Genomic DNA, 25,390 nt, shown 5'->3' with positions numbered 1-25,390 from the left:
TAGGTGGGGACAAATGTAAAGACAAATTGCTGCTGAGTTCTCAGCCTAGCATCATCAGTTACCAGGTAAACTTTGTCCTGCCATAGGCTTAGACAGCTGGACTCCTGGAGACACACAAACTCTCTCTCTCTCTCTCTCTCTCTCTCTCTCTCTCTCTCAAATTCCTGGACTTTCTTTCTAAATTTCTTGTGTGAAACAAGACTATAGGTGATTTCCTAAGGTCAGTGGAGGGATAATCCCAACATTTCAAGGATATGTGTGGCCTGGACTGTCCACAAGTATAACTTTCTTCTCTTAATACCCTCCTAAAGAACCCAGGGGCTCTCGACCCCTGAGCCACATTCTCGGTCCTATTTTATATTTTGAGACAGCGTCTCACTGAGTTGCTTAGTGCCTCACTTTTGCTAAGGCTGGCTTTGAACTTGCAATACTCCTGTCTCAGCTTCTCGAGGCACTGGGATTATAGGCATGTGCCACCGTGCCCAGCCAGAGACTCATTCTTGTCCCTTAAAAGACAGTTACATGGGGAAATAATACATAAACCCTTAATCTGTCTGTCACCCCTGTGGCAGAGACAGAGCTGCTGAGAAGGAAGAAGGCGCAGAGAGAGTGCAGAGTGGACTGCTTTTAAAGCAAGACTGCAGAAGAAAGGAAGTAGTTCCACTTTTGAAACAGGGACAGAACAGGAAAGTCCCCCCACAGGCCTCCTTGCTTCTCCCATTCTAGCCAATCAAGCTTCATTTCTCCCTCACCTTTAACAGCTGTCTTCTGAGACAGGAAACTCTAACCTCCTATGCTCAGAGCCATCTCTGGGGTAGACCGCAGGGCAATTCCACTAAAGCCCTTGGGTGAATAGCTGGCCCTGGGTCTAAAACTCACCTGTCTTCCCCCAAATTCTAAATTCCCTTGAGTGTCTCCCCCATAGTCCCTTCTGTCCCAAGGCAGGTGCATGCATTATGAACACCAAAACAGTGAGATGAAGCTTCCCAGCTATTATTCCCCTGGAAAAGACAGATTTTATTTAGGTGTTAGGTATTGAATTTGGGGCCTTTCACATGTTAAGCAAGCTCCCTTTTACTGAGCTATGTCCCCAGCCCTGAAAAGACAGATTTTAAATGGAAATTCACTCTTTACCCCATTGTGAACTATACAACTGATGAATTTTTTTCATCCTAAACTTAAAACCCTAAATTGACTTCCTTCTGCTCCCAGCAGGCTCCAGGGCTACCTGTTCTCATCTTAGTTTCTGAAAGCTGTTGGATTTAATAGTAGACTAAACAGAAGAGGGTCAGGAGGGAGTCCCCCAACACCACACTTACCTGCCCACTGCCAAAGTCCCTGATCCCAAGAAAATCTGGTATTTATGAAGAAAAAGGGGGTGGGGGACATGTACCAAAAATGAATTCAAAGATTAATGTCAGGAACAAAAGATTCATTTTGTGTAACTAATTAAGATTAACTGAAATTCTGCCCATATTTCCCAACTATACCCATGCTTTGTGCCCACCTTGATTACAGACTCTGACCCCTGTAAGGAACCATCAGGTGTGTTTAAGTAGGCAGAACCTAGGTGGTGAGCCCAGAATTTGTTGAATTTCAACTATGTAACAGATACTATTCTAGGTAGGTCTTTTAAATGCTATCTCATTTAATCTTAAAAGACTTGTTAACTGTCTTCATTTATTCTCTTTTCTTTCTTTTTTTAAAATTTAATCTAGGGGCACCTAACCACTGAGCCACATCCCCAGCCCTTTTTATTTTTTATTTTGAGACAAGGTCCAGGATTTTACTAAGTTGCCTAGAACTTGCTAAGCTTCTTAGTCTGGCCTCAAACTTGCAATCCTCCTACCTCAGCCTCCCAAGGAACTGGATTACAGGCATGCAACACCACACCTGGCTCAACTGTCTTCATTTTTATAGACTTGAAAACAGATCCAGAGAATCACATCTAAGGTCTAGAGGATTTAACTTATTTTCTTCTAACATACACACACACACACACACACACACACAGTGCCAAGCTTCATTCCCTCTTCAGCTATAACAAGTGTGCTCACATACTTAAATACCTCCTGGAACTGGGATGGCCCAAATAAGGGAAGTTAGTAAGAACTCTGTTGAGAAAAGGAGGAAGAGAAGGGCCACGATCCACCCACCCAATCTATCCAAGATTCGTCTTTCCTGTGCGCAGAGTTCCTTCTGCTTTTAAAACCACTCTCATCTACTTTCTGGTTTTCATTTTTTTCTCTTGTTGTTTTTCTCTTGTTTGTTTGGTACTGGGGATTGAAGCTGGGAACACTCTACCTCTGTTCTACATCCCCAGACACCATCACCCCACCTTTTTTTTGAGACAGGTCTCACTAACTTGCCTAATCTGGCCTAGAACCTGTGATCCCCTTGCCTCAGTCTCTTAAGCAGCTAGAATTACAGGCATGAGTCACCACATTCAGCCCACTTTCTCTTATGACAGTTTCAAAATTATGCAAATCCTGCCCCCCCCCCCCACCTAAACTTCCTCCTCACATTCCTCCCCATCCTTCCAAGTAGATGGTGAGCCTGAACTTGCAGGAGCCAGGTCTTGGCATCCTTTTCAATGTCTACAAAGCCTGTCCCTGGCAAAGGACTGCGTGCTATGCAGTCCCGTGCCATCAGGATGTGGCCATCACCTGTGGCAGTGAGGCTGAGCGGAGTTCCCTCCTGTGACTGGGTCTGGCTCTGACAGTCAAAGGAGATGTGAAACCTTTTGTGAAGCAGCAGCAGGAAATGGTAGGAGGAGATTTCACTTCTCGATTCATGTGAACACTGAGAGATTTTTAGAATAAGGCTGGAGAAAAAACCACCCAGAGACCTGTGCTCAGTGAAGCAGTTTCTTCTTTCCTCTTCTCCCAACCACGATTTTTACAGATGTAGTTCTGTCTTCCCACTTCCAGCCAACTCAAAATGATATTTCAACTGTCCTGTCCATTGTTGCTTTTTTGATCATGATTTATGCAGCAATAGGAAGGAGTGGAACTCTAGGCAGATTCCCACACGTATCCTTCTTTTAAGGCCACTATGCAAGACCCACAGGATGAGTCTTCTGCTTTCCTGCTGCCTCTTCCCCTAGCCTGGCACCATATTCCTGCAGTGGATGAGCCCCAGTATTTATGTGCGAAGTGCAACGGGGAATGTCTAGTGGGAGATAGGGACACTGCCTTCATATCATCTTGCTTAAGGTCAGCTGGGGAGGGGGAACAAACACCTATAGAAAGAAGAGTTGATGTTAAAGCAAGAAAGGAATAAAGCTGGTGGACTTAAAAGGGGGGAAAGAAGTGGTTGTAGGCATGACGGGCAGGGAGTTCTCTAGATCCAGGGACACTGGAGGTGAGCCACTGGGCTGGATCCATGTGGGAGAGGAAGGTAGTTGGCAATGCAGTCCTGGCACATAGCCCCCAAACCTAATAGTGGCATGAGACGCTGGAGGGGGTCTACAAGGCACATGGTGGGCTGATACAGAAACGAGCTGCCATATCATCACTGCAATTGCATGTTAAAAGAAGTCATTTGTCTTTTCCTGAAAGTATGGCCATAACAACATGAAGCTCTTCTGGGCACTTCCTAAAACCACTCAGTGTACATTCTCAGGTTCCTCTTCTGGACAGATGGTTTTAACTTAAGCTTCCATTTTATAAACAGAAAAAAAAATCATTCAACCAGTCAATCATTTGCAATCTAAAACCAATAGCATGAGACCACTGGGTTTTGACTGCCAAAATTAGATAATTCTATTAAGGTAAAGAATTTTATGCAAAGTTAGTTGAAGAGCAGCAAACTGGAAGAAGGCATTAGAAATATCCATACCACCCAAGGTTATTACATAGAATACACATATCCCCAAATGCATGACAAAAAGACAGAAAAAGTCATTTTCAAATAGACAAAAGGTATCAATCAACGATTCACAGAGAAAGAACTCTGTGGAAAGAAGACCAGCCTTGCTAGGAGTGAGAGAAAGGCAAATTAAAACAATGAGATACCACTCTATGACCACCATGTGGCCAACATTTGAAAGTCAAATATGTCAAGTGTTAATAAAGACAAAGGAAAATGAGAACTATCTTGCTGTGATAGTAAATCATTTCTGAGTTTTGAATTAGAGAAACTTCAAACTGGTTGAGTAAAAAAAAAGTAACATTAGGAAACAAGGCCATATATATTTGAGAGTAATGTCTGGGTTGAGAGCTCGAAGATTGGAACGAGTTTCATAAAGATCAGTTAGGGCTGGAGGATTCAGATAAGTTCACCAAGAGGTTGAAGGTGAGCTAGACCTCCAGTTGATTAAGAGGGGAATGAGCTGAACAGAGTGAAGAAGGCATTGAGTGAGAGGAAAGAGCCTGGAGAAATGCTCTAAAGGAGGAACAGAGAGAAGGTTCATCCAAGAATGGGATTCCTGGGCTGGGGGTGTAGCTCAGTGGTAGAATGCTTGCCCAGCCCACGTGAAGCACCAGGATGGGATTCCTGTTGGGCATATGGGTAATATTTCTTTGATAGAAGAAGTGCACAAGATCAGAGAGGGTCTTAAATGCTTTTAGAGTATTTAAGTGACAATGTCATCAAGTGTTTGATGAGAAAGCATCTAATCTAAGTCCATTGCTTGACAGAGGAGGAATTTGAGACCCACCCAGAGAGGGGCAGTGACTTGTCTAAGATCAGACAGCACAGAAAAAACAATTTTAAGCTTAGATTAGCAGGAAATTGCTGCATACATTGGAAAATAGAACAGAAATTAGGAGGAAGTAGACAAGGGTCTGATTCAGAGGGATAAAATGAGAATAAAAACATATAAAGAAAGAATACAATACTGAAGGTAGATTCAAAGTGTTTCAGAAAAGAAAAAAAAAGTCAACAATGCTACTAAGCTCTGTGAAATTCAAGACAGTGATAATGCTAAGTCGCTGTGCTCCTTTTCTATATGCCAAACTCTATTCTCAACATTCTACAGATATAAACTTGTTTAAGATTCATAACAACCTATAAGCTGGACACAATTTTTACGATCATCCTTTTAGAGAAAATGACACCCAGGCACAGAGAGGTTAAGTGACTTGTCCAAGGTCACACCTCTAAAAATTGAGTTTTGATTGAATTCCCGGGAGTCTGGATCTGGAGTTCATACTTTTTAACCAGTTAACATGCTGCTCTTAGAAAAAAAAATAGTTCAGGGGACATTCTAACTCCTGGAATGAATTGGATATTTTCCCCTTGATTAGACTCTGATACAATTCAAAGAACACAGACTCCCTTACCAAGACCAAAATAATTTCACTCTTCACCTTAATGCCATCCCATCCTCCAAAGCAACCTCCAGAATGGAGTGAGAAATAAGGGAAGTAAGAGATAAAGCAGATGCAAAGCAATTTCCCACCAGTGATCAGGCGCGCCCACTCTTGCTGTCTGCCCAGGACAGCACTGTCGCGGTTCTCCTTGGACAGTTCACTTAGGCTAAAGAACAGATGGTTGGGAAGGACACATGAATTCTTTACCCTAGGCCACTCCAGACAGAATCAGTCTGATCCAGTCAGAAGAACACTTGGGGTCTTCTCCTTCCCAGTCCTGAGCTCCTATTTGCCCAATTATGGTCGGGTTGGAGGGGGTTATGTGTTCCTCCAGGAAGCCTGCACCAGACAGTCATTTTCACAAGTAGAGTACAAAAAAAAAAAAAAAAAAATGCAGCTTTCTCAACCATTTTGTGAGCAGATTATCAGAAAGCAGTTCTTATCCTTCAGGTATTTTGCACAAGCTGAGAGGAGTGAAAGCTGTCGTCACCTTGGGACCAGGGAAAAGGAGTTCTCAGGGAAGGAGCTGAGGAGGCAGGGGTTTTCCCTGTTTCCCTCCCTAATGAGGGCAAGCGGTGTTCTGGCCAAGGCAGGCCTAATTTGAAATGACAACCCACTCAAGTTGAGGTCTCCAGGAACAAACATCATGGGTTAAGAAAGACGCTATACTAGAGGGGGGGGATGGGGTGGGGGCGCTCAGTGGCAGAGCAACTGCCCAGCATGCACGAGGCCAGGGTTTCATCCCCAGTACTACAAAAAAAAAAAGAAAGAAAAGAAAAAAGAAAGAAAAGAAGAGAAAAAGAAAGACGCTACACTGATAAAAATAATCTGAGATTTATTGCCTGAAGGAAGAAGGTGTCATTGTGACAGGCCACTCTGGGCTCCTCTGAATGCAAACTCAGGAACAGCAGAGTCTCCAGCTGCACACTCCCGGGGGGAGTCCCAGGGACTTCTGTTCTGAGGAGCGATCTTGGGCAGCATGTGAGAAACCTGAGGATTCCCCTGCTTGAATGGCTGACGGTGTTGGCATCAAACTCTGATCAAAAAGAATCAGTCTGAGGAGAGAGGGATGGAGGAGAGCCATTAGAAGGACCCCCTCCTCCCCAAAGGCCTCCCTCTGCCCCCAGCACACCCTACTCAGACTGGTCTCTCCTTCTTCCATGTCATCTCCAAGCACCTTCCCTACAAGTCCCCATATCACTCCTCCCCCACTCAAAGCCATTCCCATGATCCATAACTGTATGACTGGGTCCCCAGCCAGGAGGATGTGCCCCTGTGGTGCTGGACACAGGCCCCACACCGAGGGGTCTGTCAATCACTGGACACCCTCCCCCATGCCACAGGATGATCCTAGCATGCCCACGCATCCACCACTCTATCTGGCTCACCCATCCCTCCAGATGACATACCACCTGAGCAAGGCTTCCGGAAATAGATGATGAGGACAGTGCCCACAATGATGCCCAGCACACCCAGGCCAAAGGCTATGCCACACAGCACATTCTCCAGGAAATCTGAAGGCAAGGCATTCTGGGGCACTGGAAAAGGAGAGGGACAGGTCAGCCTGGACACCTGGCTAGGGAGTCCTCTCCCCAGAGAAAGGGCTTAAGTGGCTGGGATGATGAAAGAGAAACTCGGGTATGGGAGATCAGGGTTGGCTACAGCAAGGATGTTCTAAAGGAGGCCCAAGTAGAGAAAGAAGGCCCCTCCAATGGGTCCACCCCTCTTTGCCCTCCAAGGACCAGTCTTGGGGCGGAAAGGGGTCTTACCCCAATAGGCAAATGTTGTGTGGCCGTCAATTTCGTGAGTCACGATGCAGGAGAAAAGGTCATAGGGTTCCGGTGTGAAGTTTAAATAAGAAAAGGCCTGGAAGGTGAGTCCATCCATAGCTGAGACAAAAGTGGGCCCAACTCCTTCCACAGAGACCGAATTATGCTGCCAGCTCACCGTCAACGTGGGCGGGAAGAGATTAGTGATAAAGCAGACCAGCGTGTTGGGTTTGCCAAACTCCAGGGGCTTCATTGTGAACACCTCAGCAACAGGGAAACCTGGTGGGAGATGGGGGTGTTAGGGGGAAAAGGACAAGCTCAGATGGTACCCTGGTGTTTAGACAAGGCCAGGCACCTGGAGGGAGGGGCAGGAGGAGTCAGTGGGTGGGGATTTGGGGCTAGAAAAAAGGGAGGGGCAGGGACTCTGAGGGAGGCTTCCAGGCAAGAATAGCAACTGGACCCAACAGCAGAGCCAGATCCACGCCACCCTGCAAGCCTCTGCCCTGGCTGTTGATGAGGTGTTTTTTTGTGTGTGTTTTTTTTAACTTCCTTTCTAAATCTCACATTGATATCAATCAAGCACTGTCTTCTCATTAAAATACAAGCACATCATCAGATCCTTTCAATCTCTCTTCCATCTTGCTGAGCCCAGTAACACAAGTGCTAATATTCAGTGGGCATCAACTGGTCCCTGTTGAAATCATCAAGTTTAATAAATGGCCTTGAATGCCTACTACATGCCAGGTACAATCTACCCACCACAGAGGGCAGGGTGCAGACTTTAACTTGCAGAAAAAGAAAGAACCTAAGGGAGAACTAGAAAACCTAAGAGATGGGAAGGGTGGGAGGGGAATAGCTCAGAGCATAGATTAATGAGGGTAAGAGCGCAGACCTCCAACCTCTGCCCCCCAAAAACCCTGACCTCTGGATACTGGGATTTGCCCTTCAAGTTCGGGGCCGATTTGCTCAATCATTGCTTCACAGAATCCTTTGTCAAATACAATGGCAGAGGCATCTCTCTGATCCTGAGCCCAGTCAGCAAATTCAGGGAGGCGGGGCACCCGAGTATTCCGGGAAAAATCGAAGGAGAAAAGCAGGTCTTCGTCGTAGGTCTCAGTGAGCCCTATGCTGGGACTCCCATCCTGGCAGAACACAGTGTGTCGGAATGTGTGGTTTTGCAGGTCATCCCGCCACAGTGGAGCAGGAGCTGCAAAGAGAGGGACAGGGCAAGTTTCAGGGAGGTGAGAGCATCCTCCTTTACTTTTTTTTGTTGTTGTTTTGGCAGGGTAGGGGAGCTGGTGTGGAGTACTGAGGATTGAACCCAGGGGTGCTCTTCCACTGAGCTACATCCTCAGACCTTTTTACTTTTTATTTTGAGACAGGGTCTCACTAAGTTACCCAGATGATCTCAAACTTGCCCTTCTCCCGCCTCAACCTCCTGATTGGCTGGAATTACAAGCGTGCACCACCACACCTGGCGCTTCCTCCCTTCTCAGGCCATGAGGCAGAGGTGTGGTGGAAGGCCTCCTGTGCCTGTCACATAGTCTCCCTCACCCAACTGAGGTAAAGAAAAAAGTTAAGGAATAGCTCCAAACCTTCCTCGCCCATAAAAAGTTTAAAGTCCCATAAAGTGTTTAAAGTTGTAAAGTGCAGAAAGGTCTACCGTCTTAAGGACCAATTCGGAGTCGGCCTACTGGTTGTGTGTTTATGTCACAGAAGCACCAGCAGAGAGGAAGGTGAAAACTGAAACGCAGCCCACACAGTGCTCACCAAGCCATGCAGCTAGCACAGGGGTCATCCTCCCAAAGGGGATACCTTTGTCTAATTCACAGAAGGCCACCTTCTGGACTCTAGAAAGCCATGGATAGCTTCTCTGTCTTAGAAGAGAAGGAGAAAGAATGGTCATGGCCTCCCTAAGTCATAATGACACCGTCCTAACCTACCCCAGACACACGTGCAAACTGAAATCCCAGCCTCCAGATTCTCTTCAGCCATGTCATCAGCACCAAGTCTCTATGAAAACGTCTTTCTCACCTAAACCCTGCAGATCACACAATGACAGGATTTGGGGAAGTGACTCCCTGGCTGCAGGAAATATCCCTTTTCTTTGAAACTCTAGGCTGAAACCCCCAAGCCAGCAGGAAACCTTCTACCCCATGCCTAATACACAGACATTTATAGTGAGAGGGATCTTCCAGGTTACACTTCCATTCTGCCAGGTCCTTTACAGAGAAGAAACTAAGGAGCAATAAAGTTGAGAGATTTTTCCAGAATCACAAGGTGAGTTGACAAGAGTCGAATCGTATCCTGAGTGGAGGAATGGAAATAACTTTTGCTTTGCTCAAATCTCAGTTCTGCTAACTTTCCAACTGTGTGAACTTGCACAAGTTACTTAAATTCCCCAAGTCTCATTTTCTCATCTGTAAAGTGAATAAAATCATCTCTGCTTCAAGAGAGTGTCTTCAATGGAACACGTAAAACACCTGACACTGTTTACCACCCAAGTCCACAGTTGTTGCCATAAACTCATAAATCTTCCCACCACTTAAAAGCATGAGTCTCTTCTTCCCATGCTCTTGGGGATGGGATCCCCCAACTCCTAACATCCTCAGGATGGAAGTAAAGGGGAGGCATTATCTTACCTGCAGGGGTGGCCCCGGACTGGGGCAGCAGCCACAGAAGCCTTAGCAGCTGAAGCAGCGTAGCTCCCTGGCTCTGCTCATGATCCATATCTTCACACCACACAGTAGGTAGTGCTACCAACGGGCAGACCCAGGTCTCCAACTCCCTCCCCCAGAGAGTAGTCTTAGATTGTGTTTTGCCAGTTCATCTCCAATAGTTGCCCTTGTCATTTTGGCTAAACCAATCACAGAAGTGTAGGATTCAGCATCATGAGTTACTAGGGAGAGATCTAGGGCCAGCAACCTTCTGAAGACTTGGCTCTTTGACCAGGTCCAGTGTGGTGTGTCACTGGGCTGAGCCGCCAGCTGAGGAATGTCTGCCTCCTGGTGGAGCTCTCCTCATACATAGCCTCAGGCTGCTGGCTCTTCAGACCAGTGCCATCTTGTGGCAGAATGCTGCGGTGGGTGGCGCATCTTTGCTCAGCAAATTCCTAGTGTTCTTCAGACCCCGCCTCTTCCTCCCTTCCAGAAAGATTATTCTCCTGCAGGCATTAGTTCTAATTCATTCTGTAGAAATACATTGAAAAAGTAATAAGTGCTAGGGATGAGGCCCAGTACTAGAAATGCAAAGATGATTATAGTAGTCCCCCCATATCAAAGGTAGCAGCACTTCCTGAGGTTTCAGTTTCCTGCAATCAACTTGGGTCCAAAAATATTAAATAGAAAATTCCAGAAATAAACAATAAGTTGTAAATTGTGCACTGTTCTGAGTGGCATGATGAAATCTTGTGCCCTCTGGCTCAGTTCTGCCTGGGACATGAATCATCTCTTTCTCTAGCGTATTCACACTGTACAGTCACATAGTAGCCATCTCAGTCATCAGATTGACTATCATTGTAATGGACCTAAAGCACAGAGTAGTTATGGCAGCAATTCAGATATACCAAAGGGCAAGAAATACAAAAGCCAGAAAGTGTTTCCTCTAAGTGAAAAGGTGAAAGTTCTCAGCTTTGTAAGGAAAGAAAAAAAAGTGCTTGAGTATGGTACAGTAAGATACCATAAGATATAAGAGAGACTACCTTGGGCTGGGTTTGTGGCTCAGTGGTAGAGTACTCACCTAGCATGCCTGAAGCACAGGGTTCAATCCTCGGCACATAACATGAAATAAAGGTATTGTGTCCACCTACAACTAAAAAAACTATTTCTTTTTAAAAAAGAGAGATTACCGTCACATAACATTTAATATAGTAATTAAAATAACTTTTAATATAATAATTATTCTATTTTACTATTGCCAATGTTAATCTTTTACTGTACCTAATTTATAAATAAAATCTTATCATAGGTTGGTATGTATGCAAAAAAACATAGGTAAAGTAAAGAGGAGGCATTGTCTTCGAAGAGAGGGAGAAAGAATGGTCATGGCCTCTCTAAGTCATAATGACACCGTCCTAACCTACCCCAGACACACATGCAAACTGAAATCCCAGCCTCCAGATTCTCTTCAATCATTTCATCAGCACCAAGTCTCTATGAAAATGTCTTCCCCACCTAGACCCTCCAGATCACACAATGACAGGATTTGGGGAAGTGACTCCCTGGCTGCAGGAAATAATCCCTCTTCTTTGAAACTCTAGGCTCTCCCCCCAGCCAGCAGGAATTAGAGCTAATTAGAGCTAAGTGTATATATACTTATGAGTATGTGTATGTAAACATATATTTAAACATATATAATATATATCATGTAATATATAGTGTAATATATTGTATGTAGTATATATTATATGTTTTAAAATATACATTTACACATACTCTGTGGCTTCAGGCATCTACTGGGGGTCTTGGAATGTATACCCCCATAGCATTACAGTCTAGTGGGGTTTCTATGAATAATTACATAACAATGTAATTTAGTCAAAAAAGAATGTGCTGTGTTTTCAGGAAGCAGTAATTTTCTGAGAATGGGAGAAAAGGAGGGACCTAATCAGTCAAGCTCCTAAGAGTCTCAAAGGAAAAACAATTTAAACAGTAGAACATGAGGGAGAGAAAAACATTCCAGAGCATGGGGTAGGCAGATGTGTGAAGATCAGAGGCATCAGAGCTCCTTCCTTTGGAGACCCTTGTAATAGCTGATTTGGAAGTTGTAAAGATTACCTGTTTCTGGGGAGTCATCACAATGAACTAGAAATTCAGCAAGAGTCGGATCACATAGACCTTGGCACACCACAAAGAAAGTCTGACTTTCTTAACAGATGACAGCGATATTAAGACTGGGGAGTGACACAATTATTTTAGCAACTTAGAGAAACTGTTCTGATATTTCAAACAATGGACTGGAGGCTGGGAAGAAAAGAGGCAAAACTGCTAGTCAAGAGTCTAGAGTGTGCTGGGTGTGATGGCTACTCCCAGTGACTCGGGAGGCTGAGGCAAGAGGATCGCAAGTTCAAAGCCAGCCTTAGCAACTTAGCGAGGACCTAAGCAACTTAGCAAGATCCTGTCTCAAAATAAAATATAAGAAGGGCTAGGGTTGTGGCTCAGTGTTTAAGCACCCCTAGTCCCCCTGGATTCAATCCCTGGTACCAAAAACAAAACAAAACAAAAAAGTCAAGATAAAAAGTTGCATGCACATATTACAAGAAGGTAGAATGGTAATAATTTAAGTGAGAGATAAAGAAGGTCATGAATTAAGTCATAACTAGAGGAGATGGAGGGAATAGAACACTGAGATACTTAGGAGGTAGAACCTGAAGAGTTTGGTTACTGATTACAAGTGGAAGATGAAGCAATGGAGAAGGCAAGAATAATACCCAGGTTTCTCTCCCGGTGTCTGGGTGGGTGCTCAGTGATGGACTGAATTGAAGCAGAAGAGATGCCATGAGAGCACGTTTAAAGACAAAGAGCTTGAACTTGATTTTGTGCATGCTGAATTTGGGATGCCACCGGAACAGCCAGCTGGGGCCCCCCCAGGAGACAGTGAGGTGTATGGAGCAGGATCCCAGGTGTGGGTGAAGAACCTGATTGTGGGAATGGTGAGCACAAAAACTGAAGCAGAGGTCACTGATAAAATTAGCCAAGAAGAAAGAAAAAGAAAAAGAAGGATTAGTAGTCCCTCCTAATCCATAGGGGGTAACATTCCAAGACCCCCAGTGGATGCCTGAAACCACAGATAGTTCTGATCCATTTCTCTAAATAAATAATTTTTTTTCCATACATACAAACCTATGATAAAAAGATTAACAGCTGAAGGTCAGTCTCAGCAACTTAGCAAGGTCCTAAGCAACTTGGCAAGACCCTGTCTTAAAATAAAAAAATAAAAATGGACTGGGGATGTGGCTCAGTGGTTAAACACTCCGGGGTTTAATCCCTGGTACTGAAAAAAAAAAAAAAAAAAAAAAAGGATTAACAGCAGAAATAATAAAATAGAACTATTGTACCAACTTATTAAAAGTTATATGAATGTAGTCTCAGTATCTTACTAAAAGAGAGGAAGTAAAACAAAGATGTAAATCTGCGTAGGTCAAACCCCAAATCTCATCCTATTTATTTTCCAGGATCCAGACAGGAGAACACATTCAGTCCATGTACTTTAGACAGAGAGAATTTAATATAGAGAATTGACTTTAAAGGTATTAAAAGGGAAAGAATTACAAAAAGGAGAAAGAGGCTTGGCTGGAAGTTCAAAAAGGAGAGATGGATACCTGGGAATCAGAAGCTGCCAAAGTCCCTGAGCTGGAATCCACACCTACACCTGCTGCTGCCCAGTGAGAGACTGTCGTAGTCAGATTCAATCTATTCAAGGCTAGAATCACTGAGGAGGTATTTCTCCTCAGGAGGCTGGAGTCCAGAATCACTCATTTTTCCTGTTGCTAAGTCTACCAGCAATTACCACAATTGACAACCCAGTTAAAGGCTGAAGCAGGAAGCTTCTGAGTTTTTCCTGCCTTCTGATCCCCCACCAGTGCCTCCCACTGGCAGAATCTAACAGGAAGCCAGCTGACCAGGGAGGCTGGGAGACACACACCTGACTCCTGGTTCAGAACACAGTACAGGAGGGTGGGTGTGGCACTGAGACACTGGAGCCTAACCAGAAACCAGCACTGTGAGATCCACTAATGGGTAGGAATCTAGCAGCACCAGCGCACACAGAAAGTTAACGGAACAAGAAGGAAGCATATCAGAGAAATGAAGAGTGTTCTTCCATGAACAAGGGCAATGTCAGCAGAATGCTTCTCAGAAGTCAAGGTAGGGCTGAAAAGTGTCCTAAGATTTGGTGATTATGAGATGGTTGACATTTTTATGAGTGCAGTTTCAGTGCTGTAGTGGGAGTCAGCTCCAGATTGTGGTGGGCTGAGAAGTAAGTGGGAAGTGAGGAAGAAACTGTCAGTGTGTATGCCTCCAGTCTGATAGAGAAAGAGAGACAGAAGGGGTGGGGGAAGAGGCAATGGGAAGGATCTAATGTGGTAATTAAGTAATCTGAGAAATTAATCTATGTAACTATGGTTCATCAGTATTTCTGAAAGTTTCCAAATTCATATCCCATTTTAATAAATAAAAGTAGCAATAATAACCAAAAATATAAAGAAAAAAACAATCTCATGACCTCCTAGAGAATCTGGAACAGCAATGTGTATGTATATATACATATATATATATATATGTGTGTGTGTGTGTGTGTGTGTGTGTGTGTTTGTGTGTGTTGTCAGGCTGGTGGGGACAGGGTGTCAGGGTTTGGAGATCATGGTAACATTCCAAAGAACAAAAGATGGTTTTCCTCAATCTCCCAGCCTTTGAAGACTAACCCACCAGTGGTTCTGGCAGTGGGGAGACTCAGGCTTCTAGGTCAGTAGAAGTTCATGACACCACCAGGACTGTAGCGGAGGAGCGTGGCACAAAGCCACCTGGTGCTAAACCAGGGTAGGCAAGCTTTACCTATAAAGGACCAGATAGTGAATATCTCAGGCTTTGTGGGTTGCCAATGTCTCTCATGAGGACTCAATTTTAGCAGGAAAACAGCCATAAGCAATGTGAAAACGAAAGGGTCTTGATTCTCTTCCTAGTCTCATCCTAGCTTCCCTTCCCACTTTGGGAGCATTTCCTACTCCATCTCCTTTGTGGACCTCTTTCTTTCAGCTGATCTTTAAATATTGGTGTTCCCTGGGGTTTTGTCCTCAACCCTCTTTTTATTTGTGGACACTAAAATTCAAATTTCACATAATTCCCCTGTGTCATCAAACATTCTTTTGCTTCCCCTGCCCCACCCCCAATCATTTAAAAATATAAAACCTATTCTTAGCATTTGGGTCATAAGAATACAGGCAGTGGGCTGGATTTTGCTCATAGACCCATAGTTTGGTGAATGTAATTCTGTGGGTGTGGTTAGAATTAGGATAGAAACCCCAAAGAAACCCATTTTGTAAGAGCCCCATTCCCCCTTTTTTTGTGGGAATGGCAATCACTTAATAAACAGTGTACCCAGTGACAGCAGAAAATTTGGAAGATCTGGGGAAGAACAGAAGACAGTAGGCTGGCAGGGAGGGATTAGAAGTAGGTAGAGTAGACTTGCAAGTACTCTGGATAGAAGAGGAAGGCAAAGGGGTCCAAGTTCTCTGGAGAGTGCAGAATGTGAACAAGACCACAGTGGGAAGAAATACAAGCACCTATCACCAAGGCTATGCTGAGAAGTGATTAACTCCTTTCTCTCCCTCAGGAGGCTGGAATCCAGAATCACTCATTTTTCCTCTTGCTACATCTACCAGCAATTGCCACAATTGACAACCCTGTAAGAGGCTGAATTAGGAAGCTTCTGAGTGTTTTTTTTTTTTTCTGTCTTTTGGTCTCCCACCAGTGCCTCCCACTGGCAGAGTCTATCTTCTATAATCCCAGTATAAATGGTAACAAATCCCAACATTTATAACTACTCTTCCCTCTGTGTAACTCTCCTTCCTGCAGGGACCTCCCAACAATCTCCACCAAAGATATCTGGGACATAGTCTCTGCTCAACTTGGGGAAGTGGAAATCATGGGCAAGGTTTGGGGAGGCAGGAAGTTCTGCATCACAGTAACTCACCATCTACTTTGTCATTAGATATGAAGACCTCAGACAATCATGGCACAGCACCCGTAAATCTAGAAAGCCATAGCTAATGTTCAGCTCTCCCAGCCTTTTCTGGAATTGCCCATCTTCCCCCACCCAGCAGAGCCAAATTTCTTTAAAAAGCCACAGGTAACTGTGTCCTCACCCTCATATTTGCCATTTATTCTTAACCCTCAAAAAAGAAATTGTTCACCAATATGTTTGCGTTGATAAATGGATTCTTTGGAGTCTGCCACATCTGACACAGTTGGCCTTGCCCTCTCTTCTAAATCCGTCTATTTGCCTGGCATCCCTCATGGTACTCTCTCCTAGTTTTTCCTCCTACTTCTCTGGCATCCCCTTTTCAGTCTCCTTGGTGGATTCTTTTCTTTCAGCTTACCTTTAAGTATTGGTGCCCCTTGGAGTTTTTTTAAAAATTTTTTTTTAGTTGTAGATGGACACAATACCTTTATTAATTTCACTGAGAATTGAACCAGTACCTCACATATGCTAGGCAAGCACTCTGCCACTGAACTACAGCCCCAGCCCTGTCCTTAACCTTTACCTTTCTCAAACTACACACTTGCCCTGGATGGTCTCAGTTATTCCCACATGCCTTCAGTTACCACCCATTTGCTGGTGGCTTTTCAATTCACCTCTTCAGCTCAAGTCTTGCTCTTGAGATCCACACTGCCTATATACCCAACTGTCTCACCCCACTTGGATGTTGTGTAACAGCAATTCTCAAACCGTATTCTCTGAAATAGTGTTCCTTAAGAAATAGAAATATGTAAGTTTGATGGTAGCAATCTTATTTTAAAGTTTATTTCAACATAGATATCACAAAACACCAAAACATATTCATATTTATTTTTATTTATTATTTTTTATTTATTACATTTAATAAATCTTTTTATTTGCAAACAACAGAAACCAGTTCTGACTGACCTACATTTTTTAATGGAGAATTACTGGAATGATACTGATCTGGCTCATGGAACCAGAAGAATTGAATAAGCTAGCCTCAGAAAGGGTGGTCACAGAACCTTTACAGTGTGGACATTAGCAGTGGGGGTTGAGTTGACATTAATATACTCACTTGCAAAGACCTCCAGCTTATCTTTTAAGTTTCACATTGTTTGTAGAGACAATTTGATGGGCTCAGCTTATATTAGGTATGTGCCACTGGACTTATCAGCTGTGGCCAAGCACAATGTCACCTCTATGTATTACAGCTGTTTTTGGAGAAGGGAGAATCATCATGAACCGAGCAACCACCTTAGTACAGCTATCTTCAACAGATGGCATCTCAGACAACTGTATGAGATCATTTGAGATATACAGGTGAGATTAAATCTGTGTATTAATGCTCTGCATTTCCCAACTAATTGCTCAGGTGATGTGTGTCATCTGCTTGGTGATCTCTGATTTGCCACACTTCTCACCACATAGTTAAATTATATTTGAATCCAAATTGTATTTGAATTACAAATTTGGATTGATGACTAAAACATAGATATAATAGTTAACTTTCTTTAATATAACACCATCACCCCAACCAACAAAATCAAAAGCAATTGCTTAACTTCATTTAACCCAGTCTGATCATCTTCCCAATTATCTTGAAAATGTCTTGAGAAAGAAGTTTCAAATGAAAAGCAGTGTCTTTGTCTTATGGTTTTCAAGCTGTGGTTTTAACACAAGTGGGTTTTCTGTTTTATATTATATCTCATAAATTCCTGTTGATAGTTCAACAATGAATTCTAATTCAGTTTAGGAATAATTACCCTGAATGTATCTCCAGTTCAAAATTTACAAAGATTCAAGATTTACCTTCAAGTTCAAGATTTACTTTCCCTTCCCAACATTTTCCAAATCCTGTGGTTAAGACTTCAGCAAATAACATGATTGTCCATTCAATCCCCCAAGCTACAAATGTGGGAGGCATCCTCAACAGGTCCATCTTCTTCAAACCTTCCCATCCAATTGGTCACCAAGTCCTAACAACTCTACCTTTTTTATATCTTTTGAATTAGTCCCTCTTCTTTCCATTCCCACCAGCTCAGTCTTTCATTGATATGTTTGTTTTCCTGGATTATTGCAACTTTCTTATAATTGGTCTGTCTCCAATTTTTCACAGTGCTGCAAAGAGCAATTTTTGAGACAGGATCTCTCTATTTTGCCCAGGCTGGCTTTGAAACTAAAGATTTTCCCAGTCTCAGCCACTTAAGTAGCTGATAGTGCAGGCATGCACCACTATACCCAGTCAGAGGGATCTATTTATAATGCATATTTTATCTTACTATAGTTAATAAGCATGAAAACTTTTAATGATTTTCCATAATATGCTTTCCTTAGCATGACCTAATAATCAGGACACTATATGTCCTTTGAGATGAAATCTCACCTTCCTCAGGCAGCCTTCTTGAAATCCAGAGTTGAGATAATTATGTTTCCATTCTTCAGTATGTTTCCACAACACCCTATGGTTACTATTATCATTTATATTGTATTATTCTCTTCTATTTTTACATCTGCTTCATCTCACCTTCACTGCAAGATCATTAGAAGTTGGTGTCCTATTCTTTCTTTATATTGCTAGTTGACCAAATAGGTCCACTGTTAGTCAATTTTTTTTTTACTAATATACCAAACAAACAAAAAACAGAAGTAGGCTAGCTTTATTTTGGGAGGCTGAAAGTCTAAATAGTTTGATGTAGGCTCTGGTGAAGATCTACATTGGTTGCATCACTTTGTGGCAGATATCTTCTCACAAGCAGAGTCCTAAGGTGGCACGTGGCATTACATGGCAAGAGAGAGGGAGCACATGTGTCTGTCTGTACCTCTCTTGGTTCTCTCTCCCTCTTCTTATAAAGCCACCAAGATTTAATTGTGGGGGCTCCATCTTAATGAACTCAGTCAATCACAATCACTTCCCAAAGAGTCTACTTCTAAACAACATAATTAGATTTTTTTCATCCTCTTAATACCATTACCATGTGATTTGGGGGGTTAAGCTCCCACATGAGTTCAAGGAAACAAAACACATTCAAACCACAGCATCCACCAACAAGTGACTCCTCATTTGATGAATAGACTACCAATCACTGGAGATGTTGAAACTAAGACTAGAAAAATCTTCAACTATTAGATAGCAATAGATCATCCCTTCTAACACAGGTGTTTCAATTGTCAATCTTCTCAGGCATGTCTACTGGCCACTCTACAAACACCTTCACTTGCATTGCATTTGCTATGCATCCACCTCCCTTCCTATTTCACTCCAGGGCCTTCGAAAACTCCTTATCAAATACTACATTCTTCCCACTCTCTGGCACCTCCTACTTCAGAGGACAAACCTAACGACCCAGCTCTCACATTTACTCTTATTCCAAATTCAGTGTTATCTCTCTATATTCCATATTCATTCATTATTTTTAGCTACATTATTTTTTTAAAGAGAGAGAGAGAATTTTTAATATTTATTTTTTTAGTTTTCGGCGGACACAACATCTTTGTATGTGGTGCTGAGGATCGAACCCAGGCTGCATGGATGCCAGCGGAGTGTGCTACCACTTGAGCCACATCTTCAGCCCTTTAGCTGCATTATTATGATGTAGCAACCCTCACCACCACTCTGGAATTTATTGTCTTCAATATATAAACAAGAAAACTGTAACTCCAAAAGTTTAATTTATTTATTTAGCAAGCATTTATTATTGGCCCAGCTGCATGTTGTATATTATATATATATATATATATATATATATATATATATATATATATATATATATATATATCTGCAATTATCAGACTTACAGTCTAATGTAAATAAAGATATTAAACAAGTAAATGTACACATTTGCAAAAGTAAATTGTGAAAGGTATAAAGAAAGAGAACTGAGATCTATAAGAGCAAATAAGTGGAATGAGGAAACCACTGATATTGAAATGAGATCTGAAGGGTAGCCAGGTAAAGAATGGAAAGCAGAATCTTCAGCAGAGGGAGCAGCATGTGTGTGGTCCTGAAGCAGGAAATGGACCAATTCCTTCAAGAAAATGAGGGAAGATCAATGTGGCTACAACACAATTGCAGTAAGAAGAGATAGCAGACAAAGCCAAAAGTTGTCAGAAACAAGAGCACATTGAGATCTTGGGCACCACAGTGAGAAATGTGGGTTCTCTTCTAAATGCAATTAGTTTTGATTCTGTGCCTACTTTATTCTTTCTCATCCCATGTGTGAATTGTGCTAGGTTCCTAACTGACCTACCTCTAGTCTCTTCAAAATCATTCCATAGTTACCAAATAAAAGATAAATCCTACAAATAAATCTTCCTATAAATAAGTCTTTCTACAAAGGTAGCCCTCAGTTCCCTTCTTTAAAACCTTAATTCACTCCTTTCAGTCTAAATCACTTTTTTAAAAATTGGGTATATATGACAGCAGAATACATTTTGATTCATTGTACAAAATTGCAGCACAAACTTTTTTATTTCTCTGTACACAATGTAGCATTGCACCATATGTGCAGTCATACATGTACCTAGGTTAATAATGTCCATCTTATTCCACCATCTTTCCTATTCCCATACCCCTTCCCTTCCCCTCTCTCCCCTTTGCCAAAGTTCCTCAATTTTTCCCATGCCCCCCCTATTATGGATCAGCATCCACTATATCAAAGAGAATATTTGGTCTTTGGTTTTTTGGAATTGACTTATTTCACTTAGCATAATATTCTCCAACTCATCCATTTACCTGCAAATGCCATAATTTTATTCTCTTTTAATGCTGGGTGATAGTCCATTGTGTATATATACCACAGTTTTTTTATCCAATCATCTGTTGATGGGCATCTATGTTGGTTCCACAGTTTAGCTATTGTGAATGTGTCCCTATAAATATTGATGTGTCTGCATTGCTATAGTATGCTGATTTTAAGTCCTTTTGGGTACAGACCAAGGAGTGGGATAGCTGGGTCAAGTGGTGGTTCCATTCCAAATTTTCTAAGGAATCTCCATACTACTTTCCAGAGTGGTTGCACCAATTTGTAGTCCCACCAGTAATGTTTACTCATTGTTGTTTGTAAACAGAACACTAAAGAAAGAAATTAAAGAAGACCTTAGAAGATGGAAAGATATCCTGTGCTCTTGGATAGGCAAATTAATATTGTCAAAATGGCCATACTACCCAAAGCACTATACAGATTCAATGTGATTCCAATTAAAATCGCAAAGTAGTACGTTATAGAAATAGAAAAAGCAATCATGAAATTCATTTGGAAAAATAAGAGACCCAGAATTGCCAAATAATCTTTAGCAAGAAGAATGAGGCAAGAGGCATCATAATACCAGACCTTAAACTATACTACAAAGCTATAGTAACAAAATGGCATGGTATTGGCACCAAAATAGACATATTGACTAATGGTATAGAATAGAAAACACAGAGACAAACCACATACAGTTATCTCATACTAGACAAAGAAGCCAAAAACATACATTGGAGAAAAGACAGTGTCTTTAACAAAAGGCTGGGAGAACTAGAAATCCATCTGCAGCAAAATGAAATTAAACCCTTATCTCTCACCACACACAAAACTTAACTCAAAATGGATCAAGGATCTAGGAATTCAACCAGAGACCCTGCATCTAATAGAGGAAAAAGTAGACCCAAAGCTTCATCATGTTGGATTAGGCCCTGAATTCCTTAACATGACTCCTAAAGCGCAAGAAATAAAATCAGGAATTAACAAATGTGATGGATTCAAACAAGAAAGCTTCTTCTCAGTAAAAGAAATATCAATGAGGTGAAGAGAGAGCCTTTACATTTGGAGAGCAAATTTTGGCCACATGCATGTCAGACAGAGCACTAATCTCCAGGATACCTAAAAAACTAAAAAAAACTTAACACCAATAAAACGAACAACCCAATCAATAAATGGGTTAAGGAGAACAGACACTTCTCAGAAGATATATGATTGACCAATCATACTGTCTTAATACGTTTTCTGTTGCTATAATGGAACACCCAAGACTGATTAATTAGTGGAGATTTACTTAGCTCAGAGTTTCAGAGATTGGGAAGTCAAAGAACATGATATCAGCATCTGCTCAGCATCTGGCAAGGGCTTCCTGCTGGGTGGTGACTCAGTGGTGGGTACCACATAGTGAGACATAGCAAGATAGCCAGAAAATGATTTCTTCTATAACAATGCTCCCATGATTATTTGTTAATCCATGAATCAGTCTATTCCTGAGAATATCCAGAGTGGTCACAGAGCCTTCACATGACTGTGGGGATTAAACTTCAACAGCAATTTTGGGGACCTTCAAACCATAGCACCAACCCAGTGAGTTTTTCCTTTTTCTTCATTCCCTTATACCTAGTGAGGAAGGTCTCACTTCCTCAATCAGTACAGGGTCTTTTAATTTGTAGTCTACTGCCACAGAATTTAGAGGTCTATAAACTTGGAAGGAATTTTTAAAAGTCATCTTTATTTTCAATAAAATCTAATTGGAATTTTATTTTATGAATGTATATACAAAATAAAACTTTTTAATACAAATAGTATCTGTAACACTGTCATCAGTAGAAATCAACATCAATTAACATTTTCATATTATATTACAGTGATTATAAACATCTCGCAATATTTCCACTTCATAATAAATCATATTATTAAAGGAACACTATATTGTATCAATGCAGAAAAACACTACTAGATTATCACATGTTTATCTAAATAATTTGGTAATTGTATTTTATACACTTACAAATATTGCCAGATAAGGCCCAAAGTCTTCCCCAAAATGTCAAAAACATGTACATGGCACAGAAAAGTCAAAGAACTTTGGATTTAATCATTCATTCAATAAATAACTGAACTTCACTGGAACTCTCTCTTGTTCTGGTTTCCTTATGCTATGTTGATGTTTTTCCTCCTGGTTGGATGATGTTATGGTTTAGATACAATGGTCCCCAAAAGCTGATTATGAGACAATGCAAGAAAGTTTAAAGGTGAAATAATTGAGTTGTGAGAGCCTTAACCTAATCAGTGCATTAATCCACTTCAATGGATTAATGGGGTGGTACCTATAGGCAAGTAGTGTGTAGCTGGAGGACCCAGGCAGTCTGCCTCTGAATAGTGTGTTATTCAAATTACAAGGAACAGCAGGGAGGTTCAGAGCCAGGATTGAAGTTGGAGGAAAAAAAAAAATTAGATATTTGAAAGTCATCTTTGAGGTGGTGTTTGAACCAGATATAAAGGTTGGTAAGATTTATAAGGAAGGAATTATAAAACAATTTAGGTTAGAGGCAAGGATTAGCACTGTGTTAGATCCTTATACAGGGAACAAGAATAGGAAGTAGAACCAAGAAAAAAGTATGTTAGTGAGCTTTTTTACCTCTGTGAGTAAAAGACCTGACAACAATTTTAGAGGAGGAAAAGTTTATTTGGCAATCACAAATTGTAAAAAGCTGGAGGACATGAAAAAGTTTACTGCCTGAGTTCAAATCCCAGCTTTGCTAGTTACCAGAAGTGTGACCTCGGGTAAATGATTTAAAATTTCTTGCCTTAATTGTTTCATTTGAAAAATGGGAGTGATAATAATAGTATCTACTTTATAGGACAATAAGGATTTAAAAACATGTATGTGAAAAGCAATTATAACAGTGCCTGAAATATTTTAAGTACTCAACAAATATTAGCTACCACCAAATGCATCTCCTTCCAATTCCTGACAGTTTTATTTAATGTTTATTAACATGTATAATGCTAGCCATTGGAAGACAATGTCCCTATCTAATGACATAATCCTGATGAAGTTATTGCTCAAAAACTTTCATGGCTCCCTAGCAGGTCCATACTTAACAGCAATGGAAACTCTGGATAATATGGACTCTATAAACAAATTTAACTTCTAGTTTTCTTCTACTCTACTTCTTGTAGCTTATATTATGGCCATATTGGACTGCATTGCTCTCTGTGAAAATAAATTGTGCTGTTCTGCTTCTCTTCCCTCACACCATTCCAATGTTGCAAATGTATACCTGAAAGCAATATTGTCTGATTATTCCCCATTATTATACAGGGTGCCACAAGTACATATGCATTGTAATTTTACCTAAGTCACACACTCACTTAAGCAATTCCCTTCAACATTTGCTCAATTTGTGAGCACTTTATTGTTGGTCAGATACTGTGGGTATAAGAAAGAAAGAAAGAAAGAAAGAGAGGGAGGGAGGGAGGAAGGGAGGGAAGGAAGGAAGGAAGGAAAGAAGAAAGAAAGACAACATAACCTTGCTCTCCAGATCAAAGTCTAGTAGTGAAGAAAAACATGTTATCACATAAGTGTCATTCACTGTAAAAGGTACTACCATAAAAGAAAAGGATACTAAGGAATGAGCAATTAGGCAAGCATTGACTTTGTGTGTGTGTGTGTGTGTGGCGGGGGGTGCTGGAGATTGACTCCAGGGCCTTATGTGGCCAAGTGCTCTACCACTAGGCCACGCCTCCAGCCCAAATTTGGGTTTAGACTGACAAGGGAAACACCTATCCATGCAGAGTGGGTTGAAGCAAAAAACACGGAGGCATGAAATAAAATAGTGTGTTTGGGAAACAGTTCAATGTGGCTACAGCATAGGGCCCAAGAGGAAGTGGCTAGATATGAGGGTGGAGAGGTAGGCAGACCTTTCTGCCAAGCACAAGAATTTGGACTTTATCTTGCAAGCAACAAGAAATAGTGTTTAAAAAATAATATATGGTCAGAACTGTATTGTGGAAAGCTCACTCCTGGCAGTATGGTGGTCAGAGGCCAAGAAGAAAACCTAGAGTAGCACTGTCCAAAAGACCTTTCTTCAATGCCAGAAATGTTGTATTCTGTGCTATCCTATATGGAATGGAGAAACCACTGATATTGAAATACAATCTGAAGAGTAAGTAGGCATTAGTCAGGTTGAGTGGGAAGCAGAATCTTCACCAGAGGGAACAGCATGGGTGAAGTCCTGACGCAGGAAATGGACCAATTCCTTCAAGAAAATGAGGGAAGATCAATATGGCTGCAACATAATTAGTAAGAAGAGATAGCAGATAAGGCCGAAAGCTGTCCGAAACAAGAACATATTGAGACCTTGTGCGTGTGTGTTCTCAACAGGTACCTCTGAGAAACTGAAATGTGGCCAGGGCACTGAAGAACTAAATTCAACACTATAATTAATATTAAATTCAAATAGCCACATGTGGCTTGTGACTACTGTATTAGTGCAACTCTAAAGATAAGGACCTCACTCAGGAAACTGTGGACCTAGCCCAGGTGATAAAATTGAGGCACAAGTTTGACTCAATGGATATTTAAGAGGCAAAATTATAAGAGTCTGATGGATATAAATTTGTGAGAAAAGAAACAAGGAGCGACTGTCAGATTCTAAGCTTTGTAACTGAATACCTACCATCACTCAGGGTTACACAGGAAGAGCGGATCCAGAGAACAGACAGATTGAACCAATTTTGAACATGCTTAAGTGTCTAAGAGCAATCCAAGTAGGAATATTTGGTGGAAGTTTAGCTCAGAAGAGCTGTCTGAATTGAAGATACAGATTTGAAAGACTTTGAA

The 25,390-nt window shown here is 41.6% G+C and overlaps 1 protein-coding gene across 1 annotated transcript; it reads right to left on the bottom strand.

The window, feature by feature from the left end:
• Window positions 1-6,133: 6,133 nt before the first annotated feature.
• LOC143400717 (HLA class II histocompatibility antigen, DM alpha chain) lies at window positions 6,134-15,804 on the bottom strand. The gene is made up of 6 exons (XM_076857723.1): window positions 15,773-15,804; window positions 9,727-10,272; window positions 8,007-8,291; window positions 7,085-7,363; window positions 6,725-6,853; window positions 6,134-6,370 (listed from the first exon to the last, which is right to left on the bottom strand). The coding sequence occupies exons 2-6, from the start codon at window positions 9,812-9,814 to the stop codon at window positions 6,366-6,368; spliced, it is 786 nt and encodes a 261-aa protein (XP_076713838.1). The 5' UTR covers window positions 9,815-10,272; window positions 15,773-15,804; the 3' UTR covers window positions 6,134-6,365.
• Window positions 15,805-25,390: the final 9,586 nt, after the last annotated feature.

The sequence above is a fragment of the Callospermophilus lateralis genome, chromosome 6 (genome assembly GCF_048772815.1).
Source record: "Callospermophilus lateralis isolate mCalLat2 chromosome 6, mCalLat2.hap1, whole genome shotgun sequence".
Lineage (NCBI taxonomy): Eukaryota > Metazoa > Chordata > Mammalia > Rodentia > Sciuridae > Callospermophilus > Callospermophilus lateralis.
The sequence above is the reverse complement of the archived record's forward strand: the minus strand, read 5'-3'. Positions and strand labels throughout refer to the sequence as shown.